Here is a 20,149-nt window from a genome sequence, read left to right on the forward strand (position 1 = left end):
TGTATTAAAGTGGAACACATCCAGTTGGTGATGCATTCTTCATTGCCATGGCCAGGAGGGACAATCTCATCAATAATTTGTTCCAACGAATTTGTCAGTTTTTTCAGTACAGGATTTAAACTGTCAGATTATGGTTAAACCTCAATTTTGACTGAAAACAGTGTTTTAATTATTTTATATTAGTGACATCCATATCCGGTGGGTGTCTCCTGACTGCCACACAAATATTAAGCGATGCAGTACAGAAACGTGTTACATTAACATTGCGGTAAACCATCACAATGTGCAAGAATAATAAATAAAATGGCTATATATCTATGTAACATTGTGTGACAATGTCACAGGGAGTACATAGCAGAAATGCTGACTGTTATTTTAGAGTTTTTCACAGCTCCTAAAATTATTCTGTCATCAACTGCAGTCGTCTTCCTTGGTTGACCTGTACAGTGCTTATTTCAGCGCCCACCAGAGGTTTGTTTCTTTCTCAGGACTTTCCGAACTGCTGAACCTGATTTACCCAGTTCCTGTGCTGTCCTTCTTACTGAACTCTTGAATGAATGAATTCTTCTCAGCTTACAAATTTGTTATTTTTCTGGTTTAGTTAGTCCTCTGGTGTTCATAATGGTGTATGCCTTCTGCCTCCAAATGCAATCTCCATGGATGAAAACAAAGGCTGTAAAAAACTAGACAGTCACTGCTCACTTACTAATACTTTTTCATGGCACTGTATGCATGTATATACCATGAAATAAAAGCCAATTGTCTGTACTCAAATTCAAGTATCTAAAATATATAGCAAAAACAATCATTTCACGATAATGCTAACATACTTTTGGAGGACATGATATGATCTTTGGTTACCAGTACTGACAAAGTGGGGGTGCTTCAAAATTGCACCTACAACAATTTGACTCAACTTTTTTCCTGACAAAATTTCTCTGGATGATTCTAATAATTATTCCTATTATATACGCCTATATTTATGATATAATTGTGAAGACCTCCGGTATGTTCGGAACATGTTTTAACACTGCAGAGGAATTTTGAGTGTCAGACCGTGCACTCCGATTCATGACACGAGTGACATCCCAACGAGAACGTTACTCTGCCTGCTTACTTCCTTTACAACGAAAAAGACCGTGTTCAACATCGTGACTATTTAATTATTTTATGTTCCACCACAGTCAATAGAACAGTCAACAATTAATAGTATAGCTACGCGCCTATCACAATCCACAGTATTACGGTTTTAATTTTAATTGGAAAAATTTATCAAAAGAAACGCGGAGACACTTCGTAGAGCATAGCTTGACGTGCGCGTTCACGTCCATGTGTGAAAAGGACTGTAACTCATACTTGACAACCAATCACAATGCATGGTTCTGTGTGCATAACATGTTCGTCACCAACTGAATACTCCAAGAGGTGAACAATATCCTAAACGTTATAATGTCAGCCGTATGAACCAAAATTAAAAAAAAGAAATTAAAATATTACTAGGAGTAATACTATAAACAGTATAAATAGCAAGCACTCATCCGCTAAATGACTACATTATATGTCATTAATTGTAAATCTACACACGCCGCATGCAATATATATAACTACGCACAATCTAGACTGAAGTTAATTTGAACGAAGCTTGTGAATCATTAACCTGTTTAACTAAAGATGAAACTAGAGTCCAATGGCGCCCGAGAACAAAGACGAGCTGTTCAGCGAGGCAATAACCTGTATCCATTTACTCAAAAATAGGAACATATAAACTTCATCTCAGCCTCACAAAATGAGAAGCATACGAACAAACAGGTAGGCAATGTTCTCCCCCCTAATATTTATTCTAAATTAGACTATGAAAACCGATATTTTTAGTCAGGCTCCGGAAAATGGTTTCAATATTAATTCGAATATAATGAGGCCAATCGAGAGTTTAAATTCGTAAACATTTACCATGTCATCTTGTTATTAAAGGAACTGCCAAGACTACATTTATGAGTTACGTGGCCAAACATTAAGCGCCATGGTTGCTTTAAAACTTGGCGTTAAAGATCCAGAGGACAACGGCTTGCCTGTGTTGGCGAGGGATACCGAGCAAGCAGCAGGTATAAACAGCAAGACAGAGTCCAGGAAATTCTTCATTAGCAGGTAAACTATTTGGCGGGGGGTCGGGGTGTGTCAGTTTGGCTTAAACGTAATTGCGAGACAGACTATTGTGGATAAAACAGGCTAAAGGGGTTTAAAAAGAAAATTTATAAAATCCCACGCTCATGGAAAATGCAGGTAATGACAGTAAACTATATGTTCCAATCACGTGGATTTGCTAATTTGCAGAATTCTTCAGCCAGGAGGTAGAACCAGTTACTGAAATCAGATGGCTGAGTTGATGGGTAGAAGAAACGCTTGGCAGGAATTTTACTTTCTGAAATAGATCAGCCTTTGTTGTGTACCCCTAGCAAAGAACAAATACCCTGAAAAGGGTAGGCAGGGTCAGGTAGTGTAGGGAGAAACAGCCTTTACTGCGCATGTTGAGTGCAAAAGAGCTACCCATTTAAATCAACATAGAAAACTAAGCTGCTTTGACAACCAAATAAGAGCTCATCGGTCAATAGTTATTATTGTTTGTGCTCATACATTTCATTTGTGAAGCAATGATTGTTTTAGTTCAGATGTTTTGGGAAATTATAAAAATTGAATACCTTTTATAATAGAAATCCTATGGGGCCCTGTCTCCAATCTGGTGTCTATATCTGTACCCCCGTGGCTCAGAATGCCATTGGTAAGAACTGATCAAGTGACTACACTGACATGGCAGCCCCAGTCTTGTGAATCTCTTCAGGAATTGAATGGTTTGCATTTTCACATCAAACTCAAAATGAATTGTTTGTGAAATCGATCGTTGCAACAATTTTGCTTCCTACATTTATTTACTACTTGGTTGGCTAAGAACATAGCAATCATAAGCACATTGCTTCATTGCTAGCTTTTAATATTTACTGGTTCTACAGTTAGGGTCCGTATATATTTGGAGTAATTATTTTTGTTTTCATTTCAAAAACAACATAATGAACGCACATTCATTATTTTATTTTTACTATAACTTCTGGCCTTAATTACTTAAAAGTGCAATATCTAACCTTTTTAACATACACAAATAATTCAAGAAAAAGACATCCACAGAGCTTGCAGAATGATGCAGAGTAAAAGTATTGCTTGTCTCAAAAAATTATATTGACTATGAATTTGTCATTTCAAATTGTGCAGAGAGCATAAACAGGGCCTGAAGCAGGAGCTGACATCACATAATTTGAAGGAGAGAATCTGCCGCAGAGGAGAGCGAATTTTTGTCTACAACTGAGGTTGTAACGAGTGTTGCAGAATTTGCATGATTGGGCATTACAAATTGGTGAGAAAAGAGGAAGAATTTTTTAAAAATGAATTTGTTATGAAAAATGCCATTTCTGGTGATATACATAAAAGCGAACTTTCAAGACTAGAGCCTCATGCTGCCTATTCTCTGCACTAGGGAGAGGAACCTGTGGCTGAGTCTGATCCTGCTGTTGGGCTGCTACTCAGCTGTGCTGTTCCCTGCTTTTTTAGCCAAGGAACAACTTGTTTGGGATAATGGAAGCGCACAGAACAGAGACACGGTACATGGAAGAGCTGCCCGACAATCTAATCAACACAGATTTTTAACATATAGTCATTACTCAACAAACAAGGAGAAAAATCATGGGCATGTTATGAAAAAAACGTGTTACTGATTACAACATTTTTGTCCTTGGTTTTGACCAGTGCCTCTGTAAAGAGATCTGACCTAATGAATTAAATAAAGGTGTTCCTTACTTGCAGAAGTTTAGTTCATGTTGCATTGTGTGTGGACATGAGCATACAAACTATGATCAAAACGATGGAGGTGTAGATTGTTTTGCAGTTGGTACAGAGGTTTAAACCTTACAAAAATAGAGATCAGCAATATTTTTGATATTATATACATACTATATCCCTACTGAGCCCTATACGTACTACCCATCCCTGACTGAGCAAAATCAATGGTTATTATCCCTGGTCTGTGACACCCCTATCTATGCCCACAGGTGTTGCTGAACCGTTCAGCTGCATTCTTGTCACGGGCATGCAGGCTGGGCTGGTGTGGGGAGCGTCTCCGGGCGACGGCTCTGTGCCCGAGGCTGCCGGGGGTCCGGGCATTCCTGCAGGAAGCCCATGCTCCCTGGACACACCCCCCTCCCCTGGGACTGCAGGGTAGCGAGGATAGGGCTGACCGGGCTCTAAAGGTGCTGCCCCAGACTGGCCCACCCCCTAGGTTTGGGGGAGGGGCCTGCAGCCGCTGCGTGGTGGTGGGGAGTGGGGGAGTTCTGCAGGGTAGGGGTCTGGGGGCCCACATCGATCAGTATGACATCATCATCAGGTGAGCAAATATATTGAAGTGGTGCCACTTTCATCTAAGTGGAAACTTCTGTACATTGTACCTCCAACCAGTTTCAGTAGTGCAAACAACCTTTCCAACAAGACCACCAATGGTCTAATCCACATATAGTTTTTCTAGTGCTGGGTAGGACCCCCTTCTACCTGCATTAGTTGGATTAGTTTGTCAGATGACTTGGTCTCACAAAAACACTACCAAACCCTTCTAAAAACTATTGTATTGGTCTGAACTTATAAAGAACACAACAGATTAATGTCAGAGAGGTAATTGCTGAGTGATTATAAAACTGCCTGCATTTCGTGTCATTTCCTGGTAGGATGAACAACGCACCTGTATATGGCTTTGAGAGAGACGCTGGGTCCAGGACCACCATCCGTCTGATGTACCCTGAAGGAGCCCCGCGTTCATATAGAGAGTACCGGAACACTTCCCTGGTGGTGCTTGTGGTGTTCAAGGGCTTAGACCTGGACTGGCTGGCCTCTGTTGTGTCCAAGGAACGATTGGTGGGCATCAGCTTGTTTATAAAAATAAATTTAAAAAAACCACTTGTCAAGACCCTGCAGGCTCTTTAAAGTTAAGGGGTGGAGTCTATTCTATTTAAATTCAGTCAATTCACAAAATAAATTTAAATTCAATAATTTTAAACATAATCCAAAATGTTCTGTGAAGGAACTGAATTTCAATTCATTCTTTGAATTGACAGAATTTAAGTGAAATTAGCCTCAAGGTGGAGAAAAAGTAAAGTGGGAAGTTTTTCCCAGAAGGTAAACTGATTTCTAGAAGATGGGTATATTGTAAATACTGCATAACTTTAGTACTTTTGTAACTGGACAGGACTTATTTTAGGGTGATTTGTGGTCTTACCAGGACTGGTGGTCTAAGCTCTGGTTCTGGCGGGAAGTGGTGGACTCCATCCCTCTTCAACCTGAAAATTTCCGGATCCTGAATCCGGAGATCATCCTGCAGACTGGCCTGGCATTACAGGCGTATACCAAGCAGCCGAGACAGGTGATCTTCCCCCCACCTCTGCCACTGCTATTCCTTAATCAGTTTAAAGTTTACCTGTAGGGTCTAGGAGTGTCACTGTGCCTTAAGTATGGCCCAACAAGAATTCAGTGCAGATTCACAATTCATAAAGCAGCAGTGATAGTTTGATGGAAGAGATAGAGATTTGCACTGTGGAGTTTTTAACATTAAAATCAGTGGCTGTTTGAGGGGTATCCAACCAGCACTGTGCTTTAATGTCTCAATCAGAGGCAGGGAATTTGTGAAAAGCACATTATGAACTCAGTCAGCTGATGGTAGAATGCTCATCTTTAAAGCCAACTTCCTGTGGACACAGTGGCAGAGATATTCGTGTTTTTTATTTTTTTTATTTTCTGCAGACGATGCCCACCCTTGGCACCAGTGCGGTTGTCATGGCACTGCAGCTGTGCGATGAGGTGAGCCTGGCAGGGTTTGGGTATGACCTTACGCGTCCTGATGCCCCGCTGCATTACTATGAGTCACTACACATGGACGCAATGCGGTCACAGGTGGTGCACGACATCAGTGTGGAGAAGCTCTTCCTCAGGGAGCTAGTGATGGCTCAAGTAGTGAACGACCTCACGGGGGCACTGTGACCAGCCAAACCACCCCTACCTGCCCAGCTCTGACTGACCCTAGATCACTTTTAGCTCCCAACCCCAGTACAGGCAGTTCACCTGGCATCGGCAGATGGCTTGGGTCTATGGGGGGAAGCAATAGCATCAGGGTGTCCTCTGACGCATTTGTGGGGGGGGGGGGGGGGCAGAGGCAAAGAAACCAAAGAAATCACTAATCAATGAAATCCACAACCAAGGACCTTATACACCACCCAACCATGCACGCCGTCTCAATAATGAAATAGTTGAATTGTGCCAGGAGGTGCTTCAGACAGCAGTAATAATTTATATGTGTGTAATTTATATATTTATATAAAGAACTGCTGGAACAATTCCATTGTATTGAAAATATTACAAATATTTAAATGCTGTATCAGTCTAGAAGTTATACATGTTGTTATATGTGATCCATGAATAAGCCTGGACATTATCTAAGACTTGAAAGTTAAAGTTTCCTTCATATCTCGACAGATATCAATACATTAAACATTCTAATAAAAAATGTGGTCTGACAAAGCTGTGAAATTTACTACTCCAAATTTAACAGCGCCTGAATAGTTTTCATAGTTTTCATCATTTTATAATGAACCATAACCAGAAATCAGTGTTAATAATCCAAAATACAATTTCAACAAACACCGGACAAGTTGAAAAATAAAACAATGAATCTATGCCTGTACAAAAAAGACATTTAATATATTTTTATATATTAAGGAATTTATGCAATATACCATAGACTTTTACAGTGGATATAGTATTAATACATTTCTGTTGTGCAAGTGTCTTTGTCACTGGAATGCAAGCATGCACTTCAAAAAATACTGTGCAGACAGCTGGAACAAGACTGAACAAATCAATATATGTATTGTACCGTGGTACGCAAAGTGCAGCACACTGACTTAAGAAATGAGAGGTGACTCATTAACAGAGCTGCTATAGAAAGGATCTTATCCAGTGCAAACACTAGAATGTAGACCTTGGAACTTTAAGCAATTAAACATATCCGACAGGTGCTACCAAGCTGCACATTAAGTAAAGGACCCAGTGATGCATTCTGTGGACAGGACAGAATGTGTCATTGCAAACTCAAATAGCAAATAGCTGTAAAACGTGATTGGTCACAGCATCACCTGGGTAGGGAGGTTTTCAGTTGGCAGGATATCCATGTCTCATGCCTCAACAGCACCTCCTCAGGCATATGTGCAGTCTGACAATTTCTCTGGTGCATTCAAAGGAGAATGCACACGCCACCCTGTGCCCTGCCAATGCACTGGAGGACTGTGAAATGCCACAGTCCTCCAGTGTAGAGCATTTCAAACTGGAGAGAAAAATATCTTAAGAAACATTAGACCAACATGATTTAAAAAATCTCAGCAAGTCAGCATGCTGCGATTCTGACTGCTGACCTGAAAAGAAAAACTGTATTATGCATCTTTTCCAGCTTTCAAGAAGCCCACTAAGACTGCTTCCAGTGACAGTACTATTCATAACAAATTTATAAGGGCAGCTACAGGAAAGAAAGTGCATTTACTAATCAGTACCAAGTTATATTGCTTCTAAGATTGAATTCATCATTACAACAGCTCATTGTCTACAAGTGCAAAAATAAAAATGGAAGTGGTATGTATTCACACACGCACATGCGCGCGCACACACAAACACACTGCTTGCATTTCTTAGAGGAAATTCAGCACCATCAGGCACGCAGGAATGTGGAATTCTGTGCATGGAGGTTCATATCTATATCAGCAGTAATCCTGGCTTAGTTAAGTCATTGCTTATTAAATGATTAAGATTTAGTTGGCATGAAATTCAGAGAAAGACTGAGCCCATCAGGAACATGGTTCCTGACCCTCATCAAAAGGTACCTATCATTCAACTGTCCCCATGCAAGTGTACCCAACTTAACTGATCAAGGCCTGTTCTCATGGCTGAACTTGTCCGTCTAGAAAGCAAGAGTAGTCCAAATCAACAATGAGGACAACTCCAACCAACTGCAGCTGCATTTATCAAAGAGTTGAACAGTACTGTTGTTTAAGTGAGGTAGCCATTTAGCATCTTTATGACAGTAATTGAAGATCTGCTAGCAGGCAGCATTAAAAACTCCATTGGGAGACACGCCGCAGTGAAACGATAGCATTGAGTTGGGTTCACTTGGATGTGGTTCTTCAACAGTGGCTAGCAACTGGTTCACTGCTGACACAGACTGCTTTTCAGACCGATGCTATAAAAGAGGCCTGCTTAACATGCCATTTGGGTAGGACTAGGTTTATATGCAATGAGTCTAAAATGATGGTCCCAGGCGCCCAAGTTTTGATTGAATACACGACAGTGCTAGTGCCTTCTGTGGCTGGATGTCTCGCAGGGAGATACATTACTGGCCCTACTGTTGTCCAGGGAGGCAAGGTTTCACTACCAGGGTACTGCCAAAGCACAAGGCTCAGTAGCTCCTCCTCTGGTCAGTACAATCTGCCTGTGCTTGCTGTCCAGTCCTCTGGTGCAGTAACCACAGCACTGCAGAATTTAAAAGACACAGTGGCTAGCTGTGTTTCTAAGCACATTTCATGTGTGCTCTCCTGAACTGATGTGGCCATGGCAGGATAAAAAAATACATAAAACAGGTGATATTCCCACGTAAGAAGGCAGATGTAGGAGTTGGGGCTGCAGTCCAGAGGCTGTATCAGAGCAGGAGGATGTAGGAGGTATGGCTGTAGGCCGGAGGCGGTATCAGAGCAGTGGGATTCGGGACGGTTCCCACAGCTTGCGGGCCAACTGGCAGCAGTGCTGCAGGACGTAGTCGCTGGGAATCACCCCCAAGTGCATGGTCAGCAGCTCATAGCACTTCACCACCTCACCATTGTGGTACTTACTGTAGTACCTCAGCAGCTTCCTGTCAACAGAGTTCAACATGGGCCTGTGAGAGTTCTGACAGAGCTTTCAATATGGGTTCCACCCAGTACCTCACAGGGTGCAGTACAGATTCAATACAGTACTAAGATTACACTATAATGTAAAGAATGGTTTAGCGACAAGGCAGCTATAAGAACATGATTGGCTATGCCAAATTTGGAGTAAAGGGGAAAAAAATGTTGTAAGAAAACCTATGTGGCCTATAAGATATTATTTACATCCTCTTTATATTAAAGTCTGGTTCTTCTCTTTAGAACAAAATTGACATACTGTGCAATCAGTACTGTTGGCATTTAGCATCTCAGTACCTGTAGTAATCCCATGCTAGCATTCCGATGGGTGCGGAGTCATCTGGGAGAAGAGGAAGGTCTATTACATCCAGCTTGTAGCCCTGGTGGGACAGTGAAACTGCATTAGTCATTATACAGCACAGCACTGCCTGACAAGACAATACAATTGTTTGTTCCGCAAAATGTTGTACTTAACCAAAGTTATTTGTTTAATACATTTTATCCATATAGGTCCTATTGTACATTTAACATTTTAAATTATACCTAAACATCGTTGGTACCCTATATATTTCTAAAGAAATAAGGACTTATTTAAGAGTACAGGATACTAGTCCAAAATAGGAAAAAAAAGATCTTAACAGGCTGCATATTCAAACTTACAATAGCCTGGTTGACAGAATTACTTCAGAAAACACCAGCACACCAGTAGCACAGATGAAGGGGATGCCACATACCGTCTCATTCTCAAACCACAGGAAGTAGCAGAAGTAATAGTCTCCATCTCGGAAGGTGGCAGTGGAGTAGCCCTTTTGCATGTAGTGCCGTGCTGTGCCCACCAGACTCCAGACCTACAGGAAGGACAGGAACATGGGGGCTGTCTAAAGCTGCAGATGGAATAATGCCCTGCTCACCTTGCTTGCTGAAAATGTGAAACACCACTTCCCCCTCCTGTCCAACCTGAATACGACATGGATTACATTTGAGCAAATCAATTCACGATGAAAGCGATTGGGAGTCATCCATAATTTCTGAACCTGCACGTCCACGTCACATCTGTCAGTTCTGCCCACCCCCAGGTGGTGGAATGAGATTCCCACTGCAGGCAGAAGTGGAAACTCTGCCCAAACCTCTTCAGGCTGCACCATAGCTCCTGTGACCCCCTCTATATAACCTTCTCTTTTCTTTCTTCCTTTGAGTAATGACAATCATATCTATGTAAAGATAGAATATCCATCTTGTGGAAATTTATTAATTAACAGTAAAAATTCTTGTTTGTTAGGTTAATTTTACTTGTTGATTATTAATGAGCTTCTGTGCATTGGCGTATCACATTTCTTATTCCTGAGAGATACAATGATGTTCTCCACTCATGTGCATCACTCTGTATAAGATCTCAATGGGACCTTCCTGATAAAATAAAGGATTCATAAAATAAACATTTTGGAAGTTATTATTCCAGATTGGCTCATTTTATGAACTAGTTCAGGTTTCAAGTCTCAAAAAACCTGCTTGATTATTCACATTCATGTATTTCAGGTTGTTCGGTATCAGCACATGTCTAGTGAGATCCCAGGTGGACTATAATCTGACTACAACTAGCAGATGCTGATATCCATTGACTTGCAAGCGAACATGACCTTGTGCCGCATCGTCTTTGCGTTCGTCTCACCTTACTCTTGATGAAGTGTGCCAGGGGCCCCTTCCCCAGTTCTGAGGTGGAATGGTCCGTAACGTTAAAGGAAGGAGCAATCATTTGCCCAGCAGTGCGGTCTACGTAGATGAAGTGAATCAGCCCAGGAAACTCTTCCAGGTATGTGAAAATAGCATTAAGGAAGACACATCCCAAAAACTCTAAATACAGTAGAGTGCAAGAAAGGCTTATACAGAAGAGAAATAGAAAAGCCCTACAGCGAGGAACATGTTTCTAGACACAATTTACATAGCAGCATGGTCAATGTATTATGGGCCACGGTCAAGCAATGCACATGGTCAACCCGCTTTGCTTGACCATCTTAAACCCTTTTCCCTGCAATCCCTTCTGCCACAGGATCGCCCCAGACAGGATATGACACCATGGTGATGTTCCTCTTACTCTTCACCAGCAGGAAGTCCTTCCAGTCCACCAGCTTTTCCCTATAGTAGTGAGGGACAAAGGAGATTTACTGGCTCCCTTAGGACTGACAGTGTATGAGCGCTTTCATAATCAGTACCGGTGTTTTCATAATATCAGTAGGGCTGCATGTGATCACGATTATTTATCACGACGATTAATTTATTTTGTCAACAAAATACTTTTATTCAGTGCTTAATTAGCAAATTGTGCTGAAAGGAAAGTGGCCAATGGACTAGGGGGGAAGTGGCTGGTGGACTAGGGGGGTTTAGTGATTGATCATGGATGCAATGCGTGCATTTTTATTTACATACATTTGTTTTTCTTCCCTCTCCAGACCCATGCAAATAGTACCCAAAACACATAAGCGCATACGTACTGCACAAGAGCCAGAGACCGCTCCTGCAGACTGGGCGCCAGGCGCTGCAAGTTCTCTGTGCTCTTCAGGACAAAGCACTGCCTGAACAGCCCACACAGCTGCATCTTCATGTTCCGGCAGCAGGGCAGCAACCTGCAGGGCACAGGGGCCGTTACGCTGCTCGCACACACAGTGAACCAGCACGCAGGCACCGACACACAATGCTCCTCTCACTGGGGTTCTGTATGCCAGTGAGCTTTCTTTTTTTCTGACACAGCACTGATACACATACATGCCCATAGCTGTGTTAGCAGTGGGTGAATTAGTGCATGTCAGTGCTTTCTACAGCCAATCCCAGGCTTTGGAAGGGCCTCTGGAACTGAATCCTGCCTCCTCAGATGCTGGTGACCATAGTACTCTGGGAGAAACAGGGCTGAAACTGTACTCACTCTTTACTGACCCCAGGACCTCCCCGGGAGAAGGCCTTGTGTTTGAACTCTGCCCAGGTGCTCTGCAGCTGTGAAACCAGCTTTAAAGGAAGAAGTGTATAAAGTTTGTAAGGCAGTTTGTAATGGGAATATTTTCACAAATTTCAACTCCAAATTACACATAGACGTATTCTGCCTGTATTCAGTATGCTATGTGTACCTGGATTGTGGCACCAAAAGAACACATTTCATGTCATATATAAATTGATATTTAGTAATAAATAAATCTTTGGAGGAAGACTGCTGTCTCTAGAATTGTCATCTTTGACCCTTGACCCCACTGACCTGCGCATCACTAACACTCAGGGCGCGGATGAACTTGTCCATCTTGCTGCGGAGGTCGTGGAGAGGCAGAGGACTGCGGGGGGCACTAGATCCCTCCACCCCCTCACTCAGCTTCTTCTCCAGACTGGCCAATGTGTCCAGGAAGTAGTAGACTGATATGGCCACCTGACTGTTGGGGATCTGAGGGTACAGAGACAGGGAGTAAAGACATCAGCTGCATTCGACAAGGCCACTGTTCACAAACATCCACATACACTTGGAAACATGTTCAAACTTTTTCCGTTAGCTTATGCTTGCCACTAACCTTCGCCAATATTAGCAAAGTGTGAAAAGGTAGTGTACATAAACAAATAAACAGAAATGGCTGCCAAAGGAACTGCACCCAGCTTGCTATTAATCCCCAAGGGAGTAAATGCAGATGAGGCAGTATTTCAGATTTTGTCTGGTTGCTTTATTCAGACAGGTAGAAAGCACAGAGGGTAACAGAGAAGGGATCAGTGTTTAAAAGGGACACTCCAAATGTATTTGGCTTGAGACTTAACAGTGAGATTAAAATATTTCCCACTACATTTAGAGGTTCATTCAGAAATAAAAAGATAATTCTGAATATAATGTATCTCTGTAAACTGTAAAAATGACAGTAGAACATAGTAATTCCTGGTCATGAGCTGTCACTGCATACATAACAATGGCTAATTGCTGCCACCTTGTGGATCCTATACTGCAAGTACCAAGACATTCCATTTGAATTCAGAATATGCCATTAATCCGACTAAACTTTCAATGGTACCGTTTACATTTTTCATCAAATCTACAATATTTGATTGGCTGTGTACAGTGTATGCAAAGAAAAGCACAAGCATGAATAAAGCCAGACCTTAGTCAGCAGCACCAGCGTGATGCCTGGCCACAGCTGCAGGGAATACATGTTGTGAGGCATCATGGGGCAGAAGCCTTCTTTGATGGTGGCCTCCAGAAAGACTCTAGAGGGGTTTGCGGGATCAGGGGGTGGGACCTCCAGGGTGTGGAGGCTGTCCTCTGCCATCTGAAATCAGTGTGACCAAAAATTATTCACCAAGTTCTATTACAGTAATACATTCTCATTTGGAATCTGAACTGTGTCTGTCAGTCCTGAAGGGCAGTGCACGATTGGCTCTGGGGATGAGAGGGTTTCAGTTGACTCCCCTGGCCCCCCTGGTCAATCTGTCACCCACCGTTCTCCTCGCTGAGCTGTACATAAAGCATCTTCCGCCTACTCATATCTGTGCCTGCATTCTTTATGGTAACATATATTCATATATTTATTATTTATATAATAAAACATGATTGGAGCTGAACACACTTGAATATCTGGATCAACAAACTGGAAGATTGGAGTCTGGCTCTCCTCTCCACTGCTTGCCCCTACAAAGAGAGAACACACAAGGGGCCCAGGATCAGTCTTGTCTTTCAGATCATAACAGATAAGGTCTGGATATGGAAAGGGAAATTTGATCCTAGATCTACTACTCTAAGACACTTTATAAATTCAGCCCCAGATCTCAGAACAGTTTTACTGTTTCAGCCTAGAGTACAAGGGATAATGTTGGGATACTGAACTCTGATCCTAGACTGATCAGAACACTTCGTGCCCTGATATGCAGTGCATCAACATACAAGAAATAAAGAAACTAAGAGTACAGAAGAAGAGGACACTACAGTAAAAAAAAATAACAATGAAAAGATACAAAAATTAAGAGAAAGCGCTTAATTTGAAGGAATATTTGAAAATAAGATGTCACGCTCTTGTCAGGTTACTCAGGTTGATTCATAAGAATGCCAAAACATTATTTAACATTATTTTTTCCCAAAACACTTTTAATTATAATGATGAAAACTGGTAGATGTATTGACACTCACATCAAGACATCAGCCCAAAAGTATTGGCCCAATCAAAGCACATGTGATGCTGTGGAGTTTCATATTATGGAAAATATTTTTGAATGAATTAAAAATCGCTGTACCTTTGCAGAGATTTAATATTTAGGAAGCTGGGAATTGTTTCCATGGTTTAGTACACTGGCCTACCTGAAGCCCCAGAAGTGGGGGAAGGTTCTGGAGTGTAGAAGACCTCTGGCACCAAAGTGTTCTCCTCATGCTAAGCAACAAAAATGATTTAATGTTGGGGACTGCTGGTGGGTTTTTTTGTACAATAAAGTTTACAAACACTCAACTTGCTCTTTAATGTATCCCACAAATGTGTGAGAAACAAAATATTTTTGGGGTTCCAATTCAATGATTTGTTTTTCTTATTTTTTCAGATGTCATCATTTTGATAAAATACAAGACAATCAGCATACAATAAATAAAAGCTACAATAAGAAAATAAGAAAAGCATACAGGTTTTCTTATATATAGGGTATGGACTAGTACATACTCATTTTGTGCCAAAGTGACATACAAAGAGAAAGTTAATGTTAATGAGGAACTGAGTTGGCACATGAGGGGGGTCTGTAGGCACTACCTGACCTGCCCTACCTCAGACAGCTGGTCTTCAAGCTCACTGCTAGGATAGCGGTTCTGCACCATCAGGATCAGGGCCAGTAGGTCAGAGGAAGTGAGTGTGCTGGCATTACGGCTGTGGAGGGAGGAAAACACAAAGGTGCGATTTTTCCCAACTTTTTTTTCCACCCACAGGCAGAGAGCTTTGGCTATGTCACAAGCACGAACAGCTTTTGTACTCTCCAACAGCCAATGGCAGGACAGAACATTCAGCAATAAAGCTCCTGTCTACATTAATAATAAAAAAAGATAAAACTTCTGGGAATGTCAGTAGGAAAAAAGAAAACAGCTGGCAGTGTTGGGCAACAGCGCCTCCTGCTGGAGGGCACACTACCTGGAGTAGAAGGCCAGCAGTTTTGTGTGCACCAGGATGAAGGCGTGCAGAACTTCCTCCCCAGCACGCTCCACGCTGTTGTTGATCTGATGGACCAGTCGTCTCTCCAAGAACTCGATGCACTGCTCACAGAGGGTGGGGTGAATCAGTCTCTCCACTGCCTGGAACAGAAACAGACAGAGAGGAACTGAGATGACAAAGAAAGCAACAGAGGGGGTGAAGTGTAAATGGAATCAACTTGGGGCAAAATATCCACTAAAATGTATTTTGTTATAACATACTCTTCAAAAAAGATCCATAAACTACAATCAAAATGGTGGTCCTTTTGCAGATGGCACGGATGTATAAACTAGGCAGAAAAAAGCAAAACATTTCAAATGAAATACATACCAATTCATATTCAATATATATGCATTTGAAATACTTCTGACCTCTTTAAAGGTATACTATGCAGGAGTTTAACCCTAAAAATATTATAAAATAACCATGCTAAGGCATATCGACGATGCACCAGCAGTCTCTCCCTTTACGCACTTATGCCAAATTTGTTTTACCTGTATTTGTTATTCTAAAAAGTGTTCTGAACCTTTCTGTGCGTTCAGCTCTTTTCTGTGTGGGGAGAGGTGGATGTGCCTACAGAGCCTTGGTTTTGGATCAGATTTCAGGGGTGTGCTTGGTTGCTAGCTAAGAAGCCCAGATACAGTGAAGCAAAAAGACAAGCAGACGTTACCTCGAGCTATCCAGCTAGCTATGTTAGGTGAGGTACTCAGATTGAGTGGGCAGGGTTAAAGACAGAGGAGGAGACTTCTGATTGTAAACACAGGATCACAGCAAGGCTAAAAAAAACCTGCATAGTATGCCTTTAAACAGCAAAGAGAGAGCGAGTAGTGTGTTCTCTGTGCCACTGAACCATACCTCCACTAGAAAGCTTTGGTCCTGCTCCCTGAGTTGACTGTAGGTTCCCAGAAGGCCTTGCAGTTTCTTCCACAGGCGATTCCTCTGATCAGTGTCCTGGGGACGGAGCCTACAAGTGCGGATGAGATTAGTGCGCTATAAATTACATGCTACTTGCTTCCAAGCAGCTACCATAGTGCTTCTAGCTATTTGTTCCACTTGTGGACTGGTTGTGCTGAACAAAACTGTTCTTCTGATTAGGCACTGTAACGGAAGTACTTCAGAAAGTACTTCAGCAACATCTCCAACACCATGGACAATGATTTCTATGGCACATGGGGCAAGAGAAAAAAATGAAATGGCTTTCAAGAAAAAAAGTTTGAAAGGAATTTTGTATCGCCATGCCAAATCACAGCTGATAGAGAACAAGAACTCCCCCATGTACAGATGATTGATTTTGTAACTGTAAGGATAATATAAATTTATTGTCAAGCAGATTATTACATTTATTCTAGTGAAAGTTTCCCCAAACATGACACTTTAAAAGTAAACAAACAAGACTAGTTAATGGGAAATTAGACCCTCTGCTAAACTCTTTACTAGGACATGTGAGGGGCATGGTGAAAATGGGTAGCTAGTCTTCACCTCTGAAAACATAGAAATATCCTATTAAACACCCAGCTGAATATCTGTCAAGTTCCGCAGCCTCAAGCCAGGTAATAATCCACAATTCACTGCAATGACTGAGCAGCTCAGCTGATGGACAGTAAAGTGAAAAAGTAGCAAAATGCTTAATGGAGGATATTAACTATGGAATTAGCATTTCAAATTGGGAAAAAAGAAAATTAGGCATAAAATTTGAACGTATTGGCTAAATGTTTTTGATTGATTGATTTACTGACTGACTGAACAAAGTGTGTACAACTTGAGTCAGTTGTACCAGATTTAGCTATGCAGGTCATTTATACCTGCAGTCCACAGGCAGGCATTGAAATCAACACCTCACCACATAACACAAACAGGCAATTAAAGTTATTTTATATAATAAATGCACAATGAACCTACTCTTTCCTCAGGTGGGTGCTGCTGAGTGTTACTACCCCAAAGTGCACTTCCATCAGCTTCTTCATCACATAGATCTTCCTCCTCAGGTCTTCATCCTTCTCATCTCCATCTCCATTCACAGCTATGTACAGGCACTCATCGAACTGCAACACAGCAATGCGCACATCAGGATCACATGCCATGTGCAGAGATAGGCAGCTCACAGACAGGACAGGCTGGCTCACACACCCAGCTCACAGACAGGACAGGCTGGCTCACTCTCACCCAGCTCACAAATATATTGACTCACCCACCTCACACTTCTTGACAAAGTTCTATCGGTTTCTGCAAGGTACCTGATGAAGGACATAGATGTGGTTGTTTTCCGTGGTGAAGGAGGTGTAGCAGTCGTCGATTTTGTCGATCATGCTGCTGCAGGAGATGATTATGGGGGCAAACTGTGTGCTGATGCGGTCTTCAAACGCAGGAGGCTGTCAGTGTGAAAAGGAGCCATTGAGCTTGTGGTCCCACAGTGCTCAGCTATACCAAGCACTGAGTCAAACAAAGTTTAAATCCAAGGTTAACCCAAAACCATGAATTATGATTCACATATCTGCGGTACTGACAGTCATAGCATTGTCCCCAAACTAATACTAACAACTCAGCATGAGTTCCTTGTTAAAATCCTTTCCAATTATTATTGTCTTTTGTTCAGCCAATCAGCAGGCAGTTTCAGACAACCTGACTTTCACACATCATTAAAAAGGGGGATATCCAAATACGGAAAGACAGCTGACACTCAGAACAAAAAAAAAATCCTGAAAAACGAGACAAGAGGTATAGCCCGACAAGTCTTTTCGCTAAGCTCGCTATGTATCGTAAGGTAATGCTAGCAGCAATATACACTTTGCCAGCCAAATTAAGCCCCTCCTTTCATAAACTTGCTGTGACAAACGCATCAAGGCATTTTCCGCGATTTTTATTTTTTATAGAGAAGAATCCCAAATGTTATTTAGGCACCACATTTTGTACCATAAACTTTTTGAGCTCACCTGTGTGTGGGGTGCACACTGATATAGGTTACACACTGATGCTCTCACGTTACCAAAAAGGCCAACCACAAATATGCAATGCAGGAAATATTCACCTTATGTCCTTCTTCGTGAGTCACTCCATACTGCTCCTGAAGATTCTGTTCAAACTCCCGGTCTGTCCAGTAGAACAGAAGGTCCACGCTCTCGCTGGCCACCAGAAGGCACTTCATCTGATGAAGCAAGACACCACAAACACAAAACAACTTCTTTGAAGAGCAGAGCTAGCTCATGTATGATATCCCCGATAAATTTAAATTCTAATCTGTCTTCGGCGTGAATCCAATTTGAAAATCATATCGAGAACCTAATTTTCTTTTGCAGTACAACAAGAGAATAGTATGCAGATATAGCAGCGAGATCTGTGGTCTGATATATTTATTCAGATTTGTGCATCTGATTTGTGATTAAGATGGTACATGCTGGAGGCACGCACAAATTCCGGTGACCCAAATTTCTTTAGAAATATCGCCCTGCAGATGAAAGGATTTCATAATCTGTGCCTGCTCTTTTCTTAACTCTGTAGTCATAAGATGAAGCGCGTGAGCTATAAAAAGCAAGCTTACTCGTGTCTTTGCACACCGCTTTTTCACTGATCGATGGTTCTGCTTCTCGGAATTATAAAAAAATGGTTCTATTGCTATTTCGGCCGAATAATACTAGCACTTGTTTAACCAGGCCACTTTTGCATAAATAACTTGACGCAATTTAGGTAAGAAGCCATCTTAAACTAACCGGTCGCTACAGCGAAACAAGCTAGCCAAGTTAGTTCCCCCTAAATACAGTAGAACAACAGTAAATTCTAACCTTTTCCGTTTCTGATGACAGATTAGCGTAATTTCATCTCGTCTCTCGTAATCGGCTTGACACACGCAGATATGTGAAAATACATATCTTCACACTGTCTAATAGTTTTGTCAGGGTCCAAAACTAATTTACAAGTTTACGGACAGCATCCCTTTACTTCCGTTGACTAACTGTCACGTGTCCTGGCGATCACGTGACATATACAACAGTTGCTACCACAGAACTGTATAAGAACTAGAAAGAGATTGCTTCCTAAACCACAGATCATTAGACCTGCATCAAGGTCGTCATTTATGGGGTATACGGGAGGTACCAGCCCTCGCCATCCCAATATTACTAAACAGGCAAAATAATATGTGCTTGGGCATTATGCTTAAGTTATTCATAAGCATGGCATTAACTTCCACCTCTATGCAGACGGCACTCAGTTGAGCTGGATGTTGTCTTTCAACTGTCAAAGATAGACACCTGCCTTGTAGACATAGAAGAATGGATGTCTCACAACTTTCTCTCGCTGAATTCTGACAAAATGGAGATTATGGTGGTTAGACGCAAGTCCCTGAGATACAAGCTGATATACCTAGATTAAATCTCCGTTGCTTCAACTGCTGTCATCTATGATCTTGGTGTTACTTTTGATTCAGATCTCTCATTTAAAATGCAAATAAATAACATCTCTACTCTAGGGGTTCTTTTCATCATTTGAGTAATATTTCTAAAATTAGAAAAGTTCCGGCACTACATGAAAAAAACTTGTCCATGTCTTCAAAATTAGAGTACTGTAATGCTCTTTTGTTGCATTAAAATTGAGGTCACCAATTGGTTCAAAATGCACCTTCTCGTAGGGTATTATTCATAGATGGCTTTATTTTAATTGATTTTTCAGCCATTTTGAATGTGTAGGCCTGTGCATCCACCACTAGCCTTGATTATCAAAACGTGTGGTGGATTGTTCGTGGGGGTATAGCTACAAACAGACGGACACAGATCCAACAGTACACGGGATTTTTTTGTCAGGGCAAAGAAAAATTACAACAACCTTTTTTTGAAGTGTCATGGGCTTGCTGAACACAATTCAAGATTGGTTACAACACCTTCCAATATTACAAAACTGACCAAAAACCAACAGCCCAATAATATAACATGATGATAAGAAAAATAATTTTATATAATAAAGATGGGGATTTCA

The 20,149-nt window shown here is 41.6% G+C and overlaps 2 protein-coding genes across 3 annotated transcripts; one reads left to right on the top strand and one right to left on the bottom strand.

Annotated features, from left to right (window-relative positions):
* Positions 1 to 1,617: 1,617 nt before the first annotated feature.
* st3gal7 (ST3 beta-galactoside alpha-2,3-sialyltransferase 7) lies at positions 1,618 to 6,603 on the top strand. The gene is made up of 7 exons (XM_064317105.1): positions 1,618 to 1,809; positions 1,972 to 2,145; positions 3,524 to 3,647; positions 4,095 to 4,426; positions 4,761 to 4,947; positions 5,312 to 5,452; positions 5,830 to 6,603. Exons 1-7 carry the CDS (start codon positions 1,787 to 1,789, stop codon positions 6,064 to 6,066), a joined length of 1,218 nt encoding a protein of 405 aa, XP_064173175.1. The 5' UTR covers positions 1,618 to 1,786; the 3' UTR covers positions 6,067 to 6,603.
* A 158-nt stretch (positions 6,604 to 6,761) lies between these two features.
* hps1 (HPS1 biogenesis of lysosomal organelles complex 3 subunit 1) lies at positions 6,762 to 19,147 on the bottom strand. 2 transcript variants are annotated; one of them, XM_064317103.1, is made up of 18 exons: positions 18,961 to 19,147; positions 18,210 to 18,326; positions 17,419 to 17,553; positions 17,084 to 17,226; positions 16,040 to 16,148; positions 15,125 to 15,285; positions 14,767 to 14,866; positions 14,317 to 14,386; positions 13,592 to 13,653; positions 13,127 to 13,294; positions 12,250 to 12,429; positions 11,926 to 12,005; positions 11,498 to 11,629; positions 11,073 to 11,141; positions 10,678 to 10,819; positions 9,743 to 9,856; positions 9,306 to 9,388; positions 6,762 to 8,977 (listed from the first exon to the last, which is right to left on the bottom strand). In XM_064317103.1, the coding sequence occupies exons 2-18, from the start codon at positions 18,324 to 18,326 to the stop codon at positions 8,815 to 8,817; spliced, it is 2,028 nt and encodes a 675-aa protein (XP_064173173.1). In that variant the 5' UTR covers positions 18,961 to 19,147; the 3' UTR covers positions 6,762 to 8,814. The 2 variants fall into 2 exon arrangements, with proteins under 2 accessions (XP_064173173.1, XP_064173174.1); XM_064317104.1 differs by lacking the exon at positions 18,961 to 19,147 and adding an exon at positions 18,720 to 18,914.
* Between the last annotated feature and the right edge of the window lie 1,002 nt (positions 19,148 to 20,149).

This window comes from Anguilla rostrata, chromosome 18 (assembly GCF_018555375.3).
Source record: "Anguilla rostrata isolate EN2019 chromosome 18, ASM1855537v3, whole genome shotgun sequence".
NCBI lineage: Eukaryota > Metazoa > Chordata > Actinopteri > Anguilliformes > Anguillidae > Anguilla > Anguilla rostrata.

Bases quoted from the DNA above. Each gene is read 5' to 3' on its own strand.
- st3gal7 (XM_064317105.1), top strand. From the start codon at position 1,787: ATGAGAAGCATACGAACAAACAG. The intron at 2,146-3,523 runs GTAAACTATTTG...TCTCTGCACTAG, and splicing joins AGGAAATTCTTCATTAGCAG to GGAGAGGAACCTGTGGCTGA. The intron at 4,427-4,760 runs GTGAGCAAATAT...ATTTCCTGGTAG, and splicing joins CAGTATGACATCATCATCAG to GATGAACAACGCACCTGTAT.
- hps1 (XM_064317103.1), bottom strand. From the start codon at position 18,326: ATGAAGTGCCTTCTGGTGGCCAGCGAGAGCGTGGACCTTCTGTTCTAC. The intron at 12,430-13,126 runs GTCTGGCTTTAT...CTGTACCCTCAG, and splicing joins CGCTGGTGCTGCTGACTAAG to ATCCCCAACAGTCAGGTGGC. The intron at 10,820-11,072 runs TCCTGTCTGGGG...TATTTTCACATA, and splicing joins AACATCACCATGGTGTCATA to CCTGGAAGAGTTTCCTGGGC.